We start from the raw sequence: 18,560 nt of genomic DNA, 5'->3' as shown, positions 1-18,560 counted from the left end.
GTTATATTCAATTTGTTTTGATTTAGGATTTCACTTGCAATCCATATAGAAAAACGCCTAGGCAGCGTGGAGAAGTATAGAGAATACATTTATGTCAGATACTTTTTAGGAATGTTTTCTAGTGAAGCGTGCCTGGTTGGGAAACAGATCCCATTTCACAATGTCAAATATAAGTGAATATTTTGAGAAGATTTCAACACTTCTCTCATTGCTTGGAGCTGTTCACGCAGAATTGCAGCGAAAATACGCGAATTTAACAAATAAAAGCCTTATGAAGTCAGTCGAGAAGAATGACAGACTAAATTAGGTTCTTGAAGAGAATGAATCGAAACAACTTCTGTCGCATCTGGAAGACGAAAACTAGCACCGGCAACTTGGACTTGAACCTACCAATCTTTCGAATCCTATCCAAAATGTCAACTTTCAGGAAAGCCAGTGTATAGTTTAAAGAAAATATCGTGGGAAATTCGGAAGATTAAGGCCTGAGGCCAGTGTGTTTTAGAGGGCTATTTTCATGCTTCAAATCTGATTTTTTTCAGAAACGGGGACGAATATCAAAAAACCCAACTGACAATCTCTTAGAAAATCAGTTTAGATTATGCTGTGAAAATTTCAGAATGATTCATTTAGCGATCGGGAAAGTCTTTTTTTTTTTCTTAAGGAAGAATTGCATAGCTGAAAACGGCAACTTTCAAACTTCATTGAATATCTCGCCTTCAAAGGCATGCATCAAACATCTATCCTGACAATGTTTAGATAATTTAATTTAGAGGTGATTAGTGCATAAAAACATAGGTGTTGTCGCGTTAAAAATAACGTTAATGTTATGTTTGTGAAGGTAAGTCGACTTCTACGCACATAACCTGGTGGCCCTCTTAGATTTCAAAACAATTTCAAACCTGGTGGCCATCTTAGATTTCAAAACAATTTCAAACATTTCTTAATTACATCTAATTGTATTTGTGATGGTTTTTTATGCTCAGACCACAGCATGCTGTGCGTTTGGCTGTCAGTTTCGTTTGTTTACTTGTTTTTGCGGTTGAAATTCTGCGTTTTCATAATATCGCGCATTGAAAAGGAAGTGAAAATTAAGATTCTGAACACATGGCTAAGTGAGAAGGGTATTACTATGCGGAAATTGGAATTCATCATGCCAGTGTTAAAACCATCATTAATAAGTTTAGGGAACACTATTCTTTGGATGAACTACCAGAAAGAGGCAGAAAACCCGGTTCTTCCAGCCCGAAACTAGACCAGAAAGTGGTATCTCTAATCATGAAGAACAAATCAATGTAAATACGTGATTTGGCCAAAAAAGCAGAAACGAGTGTCGGAATGATCCAGAGTATCAAGAGGCGGAATCACCTGAAGACCTACAAGAAACAGAAAATCTCGAAACAAAGTGTAGAAGAGAAGAAGCGAGCAGAAACAAGCGCCCGGAAATTGTATTCGCGTCTTTTGCAGTATCCGGGTGCATGAGCAGTATCCGGGCGTCTTTTGCAGTATCCGGATGCAGTATCCGGGTGACGATGAGACGTATGTGAAGGAGGATTCAAAAACCTTTCCAGGTCCACAATACTTTACTGTCGTCGTTGGGGAGTATGTGAGCGATGCGGACAGGTCGATTCAAGTGGAGAAGTTCGGTCGATAGGTACTGGTATGGCAAACAATATGTTCCTGTGGTTTGAAGTCAACCATTTTTTACACTACCGGAACAATAAATGCAGAAATCTATCGATCTGAGTGTCTCCAGAAGAGATAGCTGCCTCTTATAATAAGCATAGAATACCTTCACTGTTTTGGTCGGATTTAGCGTCTGCTCACTATGCCAAAACCACTCTCAATTGGCTTGGTGGATTGATAATTTTCTCAAGCTTTGGGCTCAAGCGTCCAAAAAATGCGATGCAATACTTGTCCGGAACTTGATGAAGAGCGTTCGATCAAAAGTTAGAAAATTTATGAAGGGATAATTTAAATTTCCTCCGGTTTTTATTATGCTCAAGTTTAACCTCGTACAATAAAGGATGAATTTTTAGTTGGAATAAAAAATCGTTTTTATTATAATTTGAAAGAAAAATTTGTGGATAGCTTATTTTCGATACACTCCTTATTCATCAAACCCGTTCCAAAAATACCAATATTGTAAAAAATTTCAAAAAATTGCGGCGATCGCCATCTTGGTTTTTTGATCGACTTCAAACATTGTTTTCCGGCAACCATTTGTTAGATCAGTTGCAAAAATAGAGGACACAAATATTGTCTTAGCACATCTTTTTATATTATGCAAAAAAACTCGATGGTTTTTGCCAATTGATCGATTAGTTTGAACAATCTGAGGCTTCTGACGTCCATTCATCGCGTGCAGTCATTTTACGCAAGCTCAGCTATTACTACTTTGAAAAAAATTAAGTTCTGCGAGAAGGCTATCTTTGAATTTGAAAAATCGGCACATGATTGCGATTTTTTTAAGCTATAGTTCCATAGAATAAATTCAAATGTTTACCATAATGCAGAGCATCATTCGACCAACATTTTGTAATTTTTTCGTGGAAAAAATTTTTAGAAATAAGTCGGTGAAGAAGTGCTTTCGAGGACGCGTTTCAGAAATCATGATATTCGGTGTCCACTGTATCTCAGGGCAAAATTCAGAAATCGAAAAATCCAAGTAACATAGTTGTAGTAGATGTTTTTGTTCGATATATTTTTTGAATTGTTTTTATCTGTGGTGGTTGTTAAATTTTTAAGATGGCATATATTTATAAATTCCCTTTTGTGCGAACGTTCGTGCGATGCAAAAGGGAATGATCGAAACCGTCGACCGTAAACGAAAAATCAATAGAATAGCATCATTTTGGTCAGCTGGGATTGGTGGATGAAAATATAGGTCGATTCTTACCAATTTTTCAATGGTATGCTATTGAAATACTAAAACGACATTATTATCGTTCAAAACCATGACAAAAAAGGTTACCGGATTATTTTTGAAACTTTTATTTGACACCCGGCCCCGTATAGTGAAGAGTAAGTATGTTTAGTCAAACTGTTAAACCAGTCGAAGCAAAACTATCCGCCCTTCATCATTGAATCAGTACCAGCTGAATGAAAAAAAAGACTTCAAATATTGTGCCATTACACGTTGATTGGTGATAAGGCGGGGTTAAAAAGAGCAGAAAACTGAATGTCCGCAGGTCGCAGAACGCAGAACCCAATCAATAAATCACGATACGAGTAGGTGTTGACTAGATTTGAACGCTTTTATCTCATCAGCGTTAATCTTTAGCAGTTTAATTTTAATTGCTAACCCATCGATAAGGTGAAAACCTAACGCGAAAGAATAGAAATCAAGCAATGTGCATTTTTTTCCAAAAAATTTTTTCAAATCAAATCGACCAAGGGCTTTTGAGTCAATTACCTGTCGGCAATGATGAACTGTCCGATCCGGTTGACGGCCACGCCGGCCAGACAATCGAACTCTCCGTTCCCGTTGCAGTACTGGCCGAACTCCTTGACGAAGATGCCATTCGAGTCGAACACCTGGACGCGATGGTTGGACGAATCCGCGACCACGTACATATCCTATCAAAATCGTATTAACAGGTTAATCTAATACTAACCCTAAGCCTTGTGCGGAGAAAGGATGTTCAAACATATGATATATGGCTTAGACCATGTTCGATACAGGCTTTACCAAACCCTGTCGTGTGGTAGAGCCGTGTCTCTCGCAAGGCTTAGGGTGGCGAAATGGTAGCGCGTATGCACGCATAAAAACGCAGGCTCGAGTCCTGCCTCTGAGCGTATTTTTTCTGTGAGTTTCTCATTCATTTGGATTCTCCAATATATGCAAATATGGATTCATTGCAAAAACTTTCACAAAAATGTTGAAGAGAAAATTATTTTCTTTTTCTTTTTCAAATGTCAAAAAATTTCTCCTTCAACTTGACGGGAATTCCAAATTAAAAAAAACACACGAAATTTCTTCGCAATTTTCTTTAAAGAAATTCTGTAACCGGAATTCGGTTGCTGGTAAACTGTTTTTTCTAATGTTTATTTTATTCTTGGCAAGTTATAACAATACAAAATTAGATATCACCTTCTTCTTATAACGTTAAACATAAAATTTGATCTTTAAACTCCCAGTTAAATAAAAATTGAACAGTCCTTAATAACAGAAAGTTTTACTAAACTTGACTTGTGGTTAATTGAAATTCATTTCATGACGAGCTTTAAGTTTTGTTAGCTTGTTTCAAGCGAATGACTGAACAAAATTTTCGTCAAATCATAACAAGCGGATGATAATTGGTTAGGCTCACGTAATCCAAGTTCACATAACAATGCGTTTTCCATACGCATTTTCAATGAAAAGTGGGCTATTGCATGACCGCAGTGTATTCAAGTATTCATAAAAAAAAACAAATATAAATAAGATGAACCAACAGAAAAATAACGATTTGCTACTTAACGGCCTATAATCATTGGTACAGCATAGCAACCCATCATGGGTTGAAGACAACCTAATTTCTATAAAATCCAAAATTGATCAAATTTACGTTAACCGTTCGATCCGCGTCCACTGCTTGGGGCGGCATCATCCGAGGTACTAACTGTCGCAGCATTGGCAGTATCGGTTGCTTTGGGAACAGGGTCGCTCGTTGTGCCGGATCCGGTATCAGAGCTAGTAGATCTTGTAGTAGGCCTCTTCGTCGTCGTCTTCGTTGGGCACGCCATGTACGGACATCTACCGGGTGGAGCCTCATATGGTCTGTTCTCGTAAACAATCTCTCTGGCACCGCTTTCCGGTTGCTGTTCGGGATGTTGTTGCTGTTGCTGCTGCTGCTGCTGCAGGGGACTGTTCCTGATAGCACTGTGAAACGACTACAATGCCTTAAAACAATGTGCGTTCAATGTTCTAACCTAGCTAGATACTTACGCGTCTGGTTGGGGGTCCGGGAGATACTGCTGGTAGGTTGATTGACCCCAAACGGTGTTGGGTGCTCCTGAATATGGAACATTTTGAGGTTGTTGAACACTGTGTTGATATGAGTGGTAGGGTTGTGGTGGTGGACTTTCGTAGACGATCGGACTCACATCGGGCCGAATTACGCTTACGATTGCCCACAGGAATGGATAGGGCCCTTCTGCGGCATATCCCTCACTGTCGTCTTGGTCTACCGTGAAGGCACCGATGCCTCCCAGCTGATGATGCAGAACAAACTCCGCTTTACTACGGTGCGACTCGAGATCGTTGAATGTGATCCACTCTCTGCACGTTCCCCGGGTTCTGGTTGCGTATGGAACCAATCGAACGTCATCCCAGGACACTTGGAAGTTTTTTCTTTGCATAATCTCTTGGGCACTAAGCTTACTCAACTTTTTGACTGTCTTCAAAACAGTTTGATCGTAATCAACGGGCGCTCGCAATGTGTAGAGATAGGCATAAGTGGATAGCAGAATGACAATTTTCTGCGGATTCAATCCAGCCTCGATGTAGGTTCTTACGCTGTATTGCTGAAATGTTCAATGGATTTAATACACGCACTTTTGGGGGAAATTCGCCATTACCTACAATATTGAACCGATCTTTGGGATCGGCAGAGTACAAAGGAGACAAGTGCGATGGTTTCCGTGGATCGTGGTAATCTCCGGTCAACAAGTTAACAAAGTCCACATATTCGTCGATTTTAACAACATCGTAGCTTATGGTAATATCACGGGGATCAACACCCACCGTAAGTGATAGACTCATACCGCAGGCATGCAACCGCATATGAAGCTGTTCCAACAGCAGTATCAAGTTTTCCTTGTCCGATTTGCAACCTCCAAACTGTCCCGGATAGAACCAAGCGATGTCCACCCCGTCGAAGCCATGCTTCGTTACAAACGTTATCACGTTATCGATCACAGCGTATCGACTGCTTTCTTCGCGAACTGCCCGCGAAAAGTGTGCCGATTTCTGGTTGATTCCACCGATCGACACCACGAAATTCGCCGAATCACCGCCCCTCCGGAATCGTTGCTTCAATTCCAGAAACAGCGTTAAGGCTAAAATCATATCACGGTGAGGACACGGTTCGATTCCCAATAATCCTGGCTCCCACTACCTACCTCGGCTAGATTTCTGCAGAAGCAGCAATTTTCCATCGTTGTTCAAGCCAACCAAATCGATCAGAATAACGTGGCTGCACAGTCCAAGGGGCAAACGGCCGTAGTCGTACTGTTCGTTGCATGCGGAAATGAAGCACACAATTTTCGTTTCATACTCGCGCCCAGACTCCCAATCAGGACCGGTAATTTCCACTGAATAGGCCGATACTTCACTCCAAATTGTGCCGCTGAAAACTATCAGCAACCCACAGACTGCCACCAACCCTCCTGGGCGAACCACTGGAGTCATAACGGGATGAACAGAAAACCACTAGAAAACCTAGCACCTAGTAATCCTACCTCCGAGAACCGTTTGAACTGGTTCCCTGCTGAGTTCAAAGCCTTTATAAGAATTACGTTCAATTTTGAACGTCGAGTGTTGGTTCGAAAATGATGAAATTGATTATCAGACGCGGGTCCGTGTTTACCATTTCGCCAGGTTTGCAAAGGTCACGTTCAGGTTTGCTGCTTCACCAAACGCTGATAAAAGCAATTCTTAGAAATGCCAATAGCTGGGAAGTGTCCGATAAAACATTGCAACTGGATTCGAATTCGCAGGCGTCTGTGGTGGAAATTGCACGTGACATTCAGTGAAATAATGAAATGCTTTCTCTCTGTGTTGATGTTTGCTAACCCAACTAAATTTAGTTTGGTTTCATTTCACGTTGTAGATAGTCGATGACATTCGTTTGTATTTACGGTAGCAAACTGTAGCCTTCGGAATTTGTTTTCGCTGCTTGGTTTTGTGTCGAACTATTCGTGTCCCGCTACATGAAATGGGGAAGTGCATGATATTTTGAAATGTGAAAACGAATGTGACAATCTTAGGCTAAGCAACCGGAGATGTCATGAAGGTAAGAGAGTTTGTCAGTGTGTAATGAAGGAAGAGTGGTTTCATGTAAACATTGCATAGTTCTCTGGTTATGTATTGGTTTCCCAATTCAATTGTCATATGGTCGAGAACTAACCTGGAAGGATTCTAAGTGTCCGAAGAAATCGACTACGAACACTGTTAAAATAGAATGTCAAATACCATTCGAACTAAAGAATCCTGACTTTTCTTAAATTTCACTCTAAAGACTAAATTGTGGTGGATATAACGTTTGCATTAAAAAATTGACACACATTTCTGATTTTTCATGGGTTTACCTTCACCCGCACTGACGGAACTACCCATACAGCAACAATTATAGTAACCCATGAGTCAGCAGACAATATTTGACAGCTCTATCAGTCGAACTCTAACCGTGATAGAAAAAACTGTAAAGCGACTCCATTCAGAAGTGCGCGCGTTCGAAGAATGGCACCCCGCCGCGTCGAAAACGGATATCGTGGGTTCCGGCATACAGTATGTTTTCACATAAATTCAAGTGAATTTATGTTGTGATTAAAGATTTTTCTACAGGGTCCGGCACTCGAAGTGTAACCAATTAAAAAGGCCATAAATTCAGTTTGGAAAATTACTTATACTTAATTCAAAGTACAAAATGTGTAAAAATAATACAAAATTCAGAATCAATTCACTTTCGCTCGATATGACCACGTTTTGCCTTGACTATGGCCTTGAGACGGTCAAAAAACGAATCGCAAGCTGCCCGAATGTGACTTGCAGGTGTATTTTGGCCCACTCGCGGACAATAACTTTTTTCAGCGCCTCGAGACTGGTGTATCTTTTAGTTCGGACTTTGCTCTCCAAAATGGCCCAAAGAGAATAATCCATTGGATTCGCATCTGGTGAATTCGAGAGCCATTGTGTGGACGTGATGAAGTTCGGAACGTTGTTTTTCAGCCATTCTTGGTTCACTCGAGCTTTGTGAGACGGTGCCGAGTCCTGCTGAAACGTCCATGGTCTGCCACGGAAATGTTTGTCTGCCCACGGCTTCAAAGCAACCTCCAGAATACTTTCCCGATAATATGTCGCATTTACCTTGACGCCAGACTCGAAGATCTGAAGTTGGTTACACTTCGAGTGCCGGACCCTGTAATAGTGTTTTGATCATATTACCAAATTTTGTTCCACATATTCCCACATTTTCGAGATTGTAGTATTTTGTAATTAAATTGTTCAAAAACACTTTATTTTGTAAATTCAAATATATGCAACTTTTGACAAAAATATGTATTTTGATAAATAAAATATAATTTTAGAACATTCGAAAATTCTAAAAATTCACTGAAAAAAGTTATGATGGAAAAACTTGATTTTGGGGGTCTCTAATAAACAATGCATCATATCTCGACACCAATGCATTTTAACACGTTCATGTCTTCGAAATTTTTTCTTGTTTAAACATGATCTACAACTTTTCTGAATGCGTGAATTCTCAGGCTCGTATCGTATGCAAAATATTGTTATCTAACTCACTTGTAGGTAGATTGATGACAACTTTGGTTATATTAAAAGAAGTAGACTATATCAAACAGAAATTCTTCTGAAGACATGAAAGCTCCAAAATCAACCTCTGGTCGGTCGTTTCGTCTTCGACTCGTCAGTGAATAACAGTTTATGTTGAACTGCTATGTGGCATAAGGGTATGTCGTAAACTTTTTTTGCGATCGGGGCTTTATCAGTAAGACTCTGTACTTCGGTACACCTTCGAATGTTTCTCAAGTAGACTGATTAATGGTTCATGTTGAATTGCTTAGTTGCGTGAGAGTACAACATGAACTGCTAGGCACTGATGAGTCGAAGACGAAAGGTAAATACCAAATGTCTTAGAGTTGCATGAAACGTCGAGATTTAGTGTCATCTCGAAAAAAAATTCGTTTTTCAAAAATCGACTTTCTGCGATATCACATTTTCCTCAAGTCCTAAAAAGTCGATATTCAAAAAAATATTTTCGAGATGACACTGAATCTCGACATTTCGTGTAATTCTAAGACATGCGGCATTAAAAAAAATCTATTTCGGAAATTGGATGTATTCCCCCCTCTCGGTTACGTCATTTATACCATCATATCTCTGGAACCAGAAGTCACAGCCATTTGATCTTTAAACTTGACCAATGGCCCGACAGTTGCTTTCAAACGAGCCAATTTGTAGGTTAAAATCGGTTCAACCATCTTTGAGAAAATTGAGCGATAAAAATATCTTTAACACACATACATACACACACAACGACATTTTCCGATCCCGTCGACATGAGTCGAATGGAACATAATACTATCGGTCTCTGAGTCTCTGTTCGAAAGTCGGTTTTTCAACAATTCTAATACCTTTCTATAAAGAAAAAGAAAGATATTTGGCATAATAACCAAATTTTCGATTTCGGGAATCAGAAAAATTTCCCAGATTGATTTTTTTTCCAATTTTCTCAAAATGTTCCAGAGCAGATTTTTAGAAATTTTTACTTTCAAGATAACAAGAGATCTCGACGCTTAAGACTGTTAAGATATTTAGCATAAACAAAAATTTTCGATTTCAGAAATCATAAAATTAACCCCCTTCCCCCACGCTCTCGACGTCCAAAAGAGTCAATTAAAAAAAAATTCAAGATGACACTTGATCTCGACGTTTCATGAAATTTTAAGAAATTTGGCATCAGCTGAAAATTTTTCGATGTCGTAAAATTCATGATTATTTTTCAAAATCGACAATTTTTAAGCTCCACTTACTCATATCCGATTTAATTTGACTTTGGTTTGAGGTGCTTAAACTGCTGAGCACTACCGCTTTATGAAATTAGAGATTACTTCTAAAGATTGGTAGTGTTTACTCACTCGGCATCTCGGATAGCTGTTTTTACATTGATTACAGATCAATTTTGAAAATTTAATACATGGTTACAGCCAATGATGGCATTTCACTAGAGTTATACACCAGTGTGCAAGTTACATACCTTCACTGGGGATGCAGCCGACGAACATCGCACAAAAAGGAGCACTTCTTCTCAGTGTCGAAAAGACAGAATTTGAATGTGTGTTTGTGGTTAAGGAAACTGGTGCGAGTGAATCTCATTCTTTTCGCACGAACCGCTCTCATGCGCTCTTGCCTAAATACACTCAAGTTAATTTTTAAATTTCTAGAAGGTAAAGCAGGGAAGAAGAAAGAGAGGAGCTCTCGTTGATGTTGTCAGTGCAAGGGAAGAAGTTACACTTGCTCTTCGTCACACAGAGGAGATGGACATCTCTGGTTACAGTCATTGTCGTAACGACCTGTTCCGTGCAAAGCACAAGAAGAAATGGTCAAACTGAACCACCCCAAATAATAATTGGAATAATTTTCATCGATAATACGTTTTAAACAACAAAACTTACTTTTTAGAAATTTATAATTTTACTGATCTTTCCTTTGAGTCGAAACAAACTAGAACATAGGACAATTGGCTTACGAGATTCTAGTGCAGCTTTATTAAGTATTGGCTAAAAATTTGGTTACGTAAATTTATTCCGTAAAGTTATCCTTAAGAAATCGTTATGAGGTTGATTTTGACGGTTTTTCTACACTATTTCAAAAGCATCAAAAGAGTACTGAAAAAGAAAAAAGCCGTCGAGTCTTTGAATGGTTTCTTGGTTGGTTATTGACTTATAACTCTCGAATTGATGAACCGATCCCGATGAAACTCAACGACAGTTTAACGGAAAATAAGGTGTGGTTTTGATAGTAAAATAAAACGAAACTTTTGATTTTTCAAAGTATAAACATTACTATCTTTTAATACAGTAACATTAAAAGTATCTCAAAACGTTTTTCTTTAGAGATTTTTCAATTGGTTGGTCTAAGCGAGGTTGCTTACTTAACCCAATGTTTCTCGAAACTTTCAAGAGTACGAAAAACGCTTCGAGGCTGTCATTCTATTCATGCAAAAGGACCGAACGTATCGTATTCTGTGTAAGCAAAAGATATTAAAGAATCGAGAAGAGGATCGTTGAGAAGTTTCTTGATCGTGAAAAAATAAGAGCGATACCTTGGATGAGGATTGCAGTTGGACGGAAATGATTTTTTCGAATCAAGTTTGTTTTCGGATACGTTTTCGAACTAAGCGTTCCCGGTTGGAAAACAGTATCATTTTCGATCAGTGCACTATCTGAGCTAAGACTTGTTTTTTTGCAACTTTTCACACAGAATGCAGTTAAAATGCTCGAAATTTACAAACAAAATCTTATGGAATCGTCTGAGAATATGTGTGAGGCCGATAACAGAAATGAGGGGTTCTTCAAAAGGACAATGACTCCGAAGCCGCCTGTCGCGTATAGAAGAAGAAAAATGACATCGCCACCTTGGAATGACCTCGTTGCCTGTTCACAATTTGAAGTGGTATCAAGTTATGTTGTAATCCTCCAGGGTGTTAGGTCAATTTCAATTGTATTAGTGATTAAACTGTTCATTGATTGATTATGCTGAAACTTTTTCAACATATTTATTTGTTAAGAATAATTTAAAGAAATACATTCCGTGCTAATTTCGCACGTTTTATCAATCTGGTAGTGTAAATCGTGCAAATCGGCACCACCATAAAGTCTGGACATTTGAGCAGTTCAGGATTAAACGAATAACTATACGAAAAAACTCAAACAAAAATCTATTTGATATTTCCTATGCATGAATGTACTAACCTTGTTTGACATGTCGCTCAACGACCACCAATATTTTCACGTTAGTGAAAACTTTATACACTATACTGAATACGAAAGTATTTATACAGTCCCGTCATCCACGGCTCCATGAATTATAAACTACAGGCAACATTAAAAAGCATTTTTAATTCACGAATTTTATGCTTAGTTTTTGGAACGATCTGCGATTCAATTAAAACTTTAACTAACCATTCCCGAACAATGCGGGAACAGAGCATCTAACATATAGAGAGGAAAAAAAACATATTTTGACAGGCCGAAATTACCAACGGTTTTTCCTAGTGGAAACCAGACGAATTTCCAGATGAACGGACGAACAAAGGGACATCAGTCAGTCTTGCCCATCCTTAACTCATCTGTACAATCGACAGCAACAGTATCATGCAGAATTGATGCCTTCTTGCCGGAAGCTGAGTTTCCCATGGTACGTTGGTACGTTTTTGTACATCAATGACCAACCAGACAATGGTTTTGTTACAGTCGCTATTGAATCGCATTCATCCCTGGTGTAGAATTTTTGCTGTCTAGACCGTAGCTGAACAGATGGGGGTGTTTGTTATGCAACCGGACAACCCCGGTGCCAGAACCCCTATCGATGTCGAAAACACACCGCAGTGACCGTTCCGGGTGGTGTCCGACTTCCTATTATTTACAGTCATGCAGACACGTTCCCGGTGCCACCCGCTATCTGGTAACATTTTCATTATAAAACGATCCGTTTTAGCTATCATCAACGGGACACAACAGAGGCTGTAAGAACAAATGTCTAGCAAAAAAAAAAATGGAAGGGACTGTAGTCCATTCCGCGCGTCACGAAGCAAAGTTGATAAATCATTCGCGAGCATTTGCAGCTTCATGGCCCTCCCATTTTTCTCTAATGTTTTGTTCTGATGAGGGTCCCGCTGGCAGAACGATAAATTAATTAGGAACCACTTTTCGTAAATCCTTTTTGATGCGGAACTCATTTCTAGAGCGTTCACTTTGACGGCAAATTAATAACCGCTACTTAGTGAAATTTTTGGTCATACTCTGCCATGTAACAATACTAACTCAAAAGACGCAACTGAATCATTTCACCAAGACAGGAAATAAAAAATTCGTGCCTACCGTTCCAATATAGGTCACTTCAAATCAATGCCTGTTCGCCAGAATCAGCACACCGAGGCCGGTTTAGGAGTTGAGCAGCTTAGGAAAACGCTATGCTATTATCAAATACACAACAAACATTGAGGCAGGAAGATAGACAACGGCGCGGTGACCACCATTGACAACAGACTTGGAGGAGAAGCAGTACAAAAACAAGGTCAAGGCAATTAGGCTTCCAAAACCTGTTTCTTCCCTACCTCGTGAGTAGCATGAACTGGGCATACCGGTCGACATATAATTTATGTATGATTGACACACTTTGACAGCTCTGAAGTCAAATTTTGATTTGGTGATCGAGGTGACGCAGTGCGGGGCTCCGTCACGCACGTATACAAATTGATTGGAATTATTATCGTTGTTTCTTTTTCGGATGGAGAAAACGATTGTAGGTTATGGTGGATGATTCAATAAACTGTCTATCGACAGTCCATCATGGTTTCATTAATTCATTGATAAATTTCATAAAGAAAAAATTGCATTTGTACAAAAAAATGGACCACCTAAAATTTTGCCATTCTCGGCATTTGGCTTTGTCAGCGAAAAAAAAATCGAGATTAAGTTTGTTTACAAACAATCGAGTAGCGAGTATGTGGGTTGAGACAATCGTAATTACGAAGATCGGAGAATCAAAATCAATTCCCATTGATGCTGGTTTGCATTGTATGAAATAAATTTAACAAAATGTCACGTTTCTCATGTCATTTGTGAAATGATTTTCACAACATTGCTTGCAAAACTTATCTAAAAATTTATAATCACTCTCTCAATAAAATACCTTTTCAATTTGGAACTAATCTTTCACGACTTTTAAAGCTAGTTCCTTTAAAGCTAGTTAAACGTTAAGTACTCTTTTGTCTCGAGAAACATAAGCCACGTAAAGCTATATCATTTGTTTTTCATCCCCACACAGACCGGGTGGTGAGACAAACATCACAAAAGCAGACAAAACCTGTACAGTGAAGAACTCATCGCCGACATGGCACGAACCTTTCCGCTGGCGGCTTTTCGACCGTACTTGGACAAAACTTTTACAACGTAGTTCTCCTTATAAATCCTCTTAGCCTAGCCAATGAACGTGAGCAGGCTGAGTAATATTCGCGTCGTTGTTGTTGGCGAATTGCGATTTCCGTGGTAAATTAGCGATGCTGAGACCGGAGGCTGTCTTCTGTGTCCTTCATGGGGCACTGAAAAACGGCTTAAAGGCGCCAATTAGGAACGGAAAGTAAATTGGCTAGACGTAGTTCTGGTTCAGAGTCACGCTCGATCAAGGATGATTTATTTGGCGATGAAGGACTGTCACTCAACTGTCCGATTTGATAGAGGAATATCGATCAAGTTTTGTACAGTACTCCAGTGGATTATTTTCGATGGTTAGACAGTTTTGAGTCGAACCTTTTTTTATTCCCTTAAATTAGGTGAAGGATCGAAACGAGTGGTAGTCGAATAGTGCAAAATCTAAGCTTCCCATTTCCCATTCACTCAACATAAACAAAAAAAATCTGCCTTTCTTAAGCTATCATGGAACCAATTATTTTATTTTCACATGAATTCATGATTTTACTATCAAAGTGATAAGCAATAAAACGCTTCATCCATAAAATGTCATCATGGTCGAAATCCGAGTTACTCTCGGAATGGCTTTCATTCGATACTCGTAACTCTAATCTACTTCCCGCATATTGTTTGAACTTTTCCAATCAAGTGACAGTAAACAATATCCTTTAATACACTTCGCTTTCACATCTCATCCAAGTCAGTTGATAAAACAAAACCGCTTAAGTTCGGGACGGAAGAAACCAAGTACAGTATTATTCAGTAAACTATAGAACGATCCCAAAATGAGTGAACAAAACAAACAAAAGTTACCGCCGCCACTACGAAAGAATGCAATTATTGTTGACTTCAGGCAATGCAAAATTCGACCTTCGATACGGGAACTGTTCACTATGGTTAGCCGTGTGAAAAACTGAACATGAAGACATCTGCACCAAAGGACTACAGCGCTCCCTCCACACCAAACCCAAATAACTCTAGTACGTCCGAGACAATCATCAACAACAATGAAGCTTGCTCCTCAACGAAACCTGTTGTACCCTATGTAGAACAAGGTATCCCAACTACAACTAACAACGCTTGGACAAATGTAAGCAATAACGATGATTCCGCCATCAGTGACACCAAAGCAATGGACTGGAGCGTGACTAGTGAACCACTGTTCCCCTTTCATTCGCTGCATAACCTGCAAGAAGATTACAACAAAATCCAGTAATAACAGAAAATAATAACTTCTCTTTTTTTGCTATACGGCCACGTTTGGCGGAAGGCGAATGAGCCGAAATAAAAGTTTTATAAATAAAAAAAAAATATCCTTTACACCATGTAAATTTTTAGAATACTAATTAGATTTTGGGATACGAGCACTACTCAAACTGTTTACTTGCTTTCGAGAAATATTTGTTCATAAATTAGTAATTAAATGTGCTTATTGATTCACCGACATAATATAAGATCATCGAGAAATATTTGACCCTCATTATGTCGTTAGACTGACATTTTCATTTCAAGAAGTTCGTTTTTTTCCACTAGAGAAACAATTTGCATACAGGGCCTACTTTTCCGTTCTTCATCATGAACATCTGCATTTTTTAAACAGCGACATGCTCACAAAAATCTTATTAGAGCACAAACTTTGCTGTTGACGAGAGCAGTGATTACCGCGGACACTGTTTACTGTACGCGCAGTTGGGCAAATGTATGCAGATTAAAAACAACATTTTAAATAACTACTACTGTGATCAAAAAGTAGTAAGACTTTTGAATTATGTTTCGCGCGGGAACCTTTTTCGTCGAAACTTTTTTTTCTAGGTTCGTATGCCTATCAGTGACATCTGTACTAAGTGTCACGTCAAAATATTCATTAGTGTTTAGTATACGTCTGTCTTTCTGGAGTATTGAAAGTGCAATCGGCGATTTTTATAATGAGTGAAATTATTCAACAAAGAAGTTCCATTAAATTTTGTGTACGGGATTAAATTTCTGGTGCCGAAACTTTCAACGTATTGCAAAAGATCTTCGGTGATAATTGTATGTTGTGAGCAAGTGTTTTTTATTGGTACAAGTTGCTGAAAAAAAAACCACGTTAAAGCATGTCAAAAATCAACGTAATGTTGACAGTTTTCCTTAATTATCGAGGTGTGGTGCACTCCGAATTCTTTTTGACCGGCCAAACTGTCAACAAGGAATACTATTTAAGTGTTATGCGCCATTTGCGCGTAGCTATTCGTAAAAAAAGACCGGAATTATGGGCCGACAACTCTTAGTTTTTGCACCACGATAATGCACCGTCGCATACTGCATTGATTCTTCGTGATTTTTTTGCCGAAAATTCAACCAATATCGTTCCATAACCACCGTATTCGCCTGATTTAGCTCCGTGTGACTTTTGGTTATTAAGCAAACTCAAACGACCGCTCCGGCGAAAACGTTTTGAGACAATTGAAGACATCAAACTTGAATCGTTACGCACATTGAAGGCTATTCCGGAAATCGAACTCAACAACTGTGTATTGGGGCCGGAGGGGATTACTTTGAGGGGGGCAAAACTAGATTTGGAAGAATAAGTAAAGAATTTTAAAATTATGAACAAAGTTTTACTATTTTTGCCCACAGTAGGATGAGTAGTGCAGCTACTGAACAAGATTGAGTGTATTACGACTTATTCATTTTTAAAATATAAGCAAACAGCTCTTACTTTTCGAAATCAATTATCAATTTTATGTTATTAAAATATCATTCCAGAAGCTATCGAAAACCGGTGATTAAGCTCGATGCAGCTTTGAGAATACAATCTAAAAATTATATTGCCTTATCACCGAGTTTACTCTCATTCATACATACAAAAAATGAATTTTACAGTTAACTTAATCCCTCATACAACGTAATTCATAAAACCCAATTCGACAAATGACGAAAAATTTCATTAGTAATGACTTAATGTTAGATTGGCATGCATTTTACTGGTTTCGACTGTAATTTGCATTTTACTAGCAGTGCGACTGTTTGCATTTAAATGCACCTTTTACCAGCCAAGCAGATGTGTGCTTCTGTGGCTCAGTCGATTAACAGACGTACTTTGTGATCCGAAGATTCTCGGTTCAAGTCGCGTGGCGATCGCAATCAGTTTTAATTTTTTTTATATCAATGAATTCCATGTCATGGAATTTAAGACACAATATTGAATGTTCTTCCACGTAAATTTGCGTGAACTGCGACGCTCCATTTATGTGCATCTAATAATTACCTTTACCTCAACATATAGTTCAGGATTCTCAATATATGAACAAAAAGTTGTATTAACGAAGAAAAACGTTTTAGAAAATATTATAGTGGTAATGACGTAATTTTTCATAAATTTAATATTTTGATACGGAATTCGCAAAATGCTCCGTATTAATAAAATTCAAATTGATCGTGAATTTATGCCTGAAATTTTACTAATCAATTTAAGGTGTGTTCCGCTCAAATTTCAGCAAAAAGAGTACAAATAAGCTATGCAAAATAAATTTTGACCGGATCCACAGAATGCGATCGAGCGTTGCCATGATGGAAAATTACATATTCCATCGTGCTTGGTTCTCATTTTCTAATCATAGAAACCTAATGCTATACACCAAAGTATAACCGAATTGGAAATGGCACAAACAATTTAGTAAAAAATCTGGTGCCACTCGAAGTACCTGTAGTGTAGGTTCGCATACCAAGCCCGATGGATGCATACTTATGGATGACGAAACCCACGACTTCATACAAATTCCCAGACCGAAATTTTACAAGGCGAGGACTCGAGGAGGTATTCTTTCAATGTTCAAATTTTATTGCGAAAATATATAATCTGACAATCAGTTCGCGTTCACATCGCATCCAAGTCAGTCGATATAACAAAACCGCTTACGTTCGGAACGGAAGAATCCAAGTACAGTATTGTGTAGTGAACAATAGAACGACCTCGAAATGAGTGAACAAAACGAACAAAAGCTACCCCCGACACGAAGGAATACAATTGTTGTCGACTTTAGGCAGTGCAAAATTCGACCTTACGAAACTTACCCTCCAACCAACCAGCAACTGCAACCAATGTACAACAAGGCGCATCTACAGCAACTCTCAACGAGCCCAAGACTACGATCAACAAGGACAACGAAAATAAAACGGAAATCACACACAACACCGACGATGAAGCAATGGATGATGAGATAAGCCGCGGACGAAGTGACCCCCGATAATAGTTTTGTATATACAATGAACTCTGAGGTTTATAAAACCAATAGTCTTCAGTAGCAAGCTCAGTCTTTTATCGAGTCACATTTTGGCCGAATCTTGCAAGTTATATCTACAGCTGGAAAGTAAAACAATGGTATAATGAAAACGGAGCTTATTTTGTCTGTCAAATAGTCCCCAATTTATACACACGTCAAACTACTGGGAAGGTAAAAAATACAGTTATCAGATCGACAGCTCAGCTGAAAACTTGGTGGGATAAAATCGCCACAACAGTGGATGAGTGTTAAGGGAAAAGTTTGAGAATGCCTTCGAAATTAGGACTGATTTCATTTTGAGGAAGTTGTAATTTAATAAAACCCGTTTTTAAATCCGAAACACTACCATATGATGTTGTTCCATACTAAGAGGATCATGCT

General features: G+C 38.7%; 2 protein-coding genes across 16 annotated transcripts in view; both read right to left on the bottom strand.

Annotated features, from left to right (window-relative positions):
• Positions 1 to 18,560, bottom strand: part of LOC131439510 (supervillin) — a 645,906-nt gene that overhangs the window by 117,653 nt on the left and 509,693 nt on the right. The gene's annotated exons all lie outside the window — the stretch shown is intronic.
• Positions 5,259 to 9,912, bottom strand: LOC131439523 (probable chitinase 2). The gene has a single exon (XM_058610653.1). The coding sequence runs from the start codon at positions 6,047 to 6,049 to the stop codon at positions 5,402 to 5,404; it is 648 nt and encodes a 215-aa protein (XP_058466636.1). The 5' UTR covers positions 6,050 to 9,912; the 3' UTR covers positions 5,259 to 5,401.

Source organism: Malaya genurostris, chromosome 3 (genome assembly GCF_030247185.1).
Source record: "Malaya genurostris strain Urasoe2022 chromosome 3, Malgen_1.1, whole genome shotgun sequence".
Lineage (NCBI taxonomy): Eukaryota > Metazoa > Arthropoda > Insecta > Diptera > Culicidae > Malaya > Malaya genurostris.
The sequence above is the reverse complement of the archived record's forward strand: the minus strand, read 5'-3'. Positions and strand labels throughout refer to the sequence as shown.

Coding starts and splice junctions, on each gene's coding strand:
- LOC131439523 (XM_058610653.1), bottom strand. CDS start 6,049: ATGATTTTAGCCTTAACGCTGTTTCTGGAATTGAAGCAACGATTCCGG.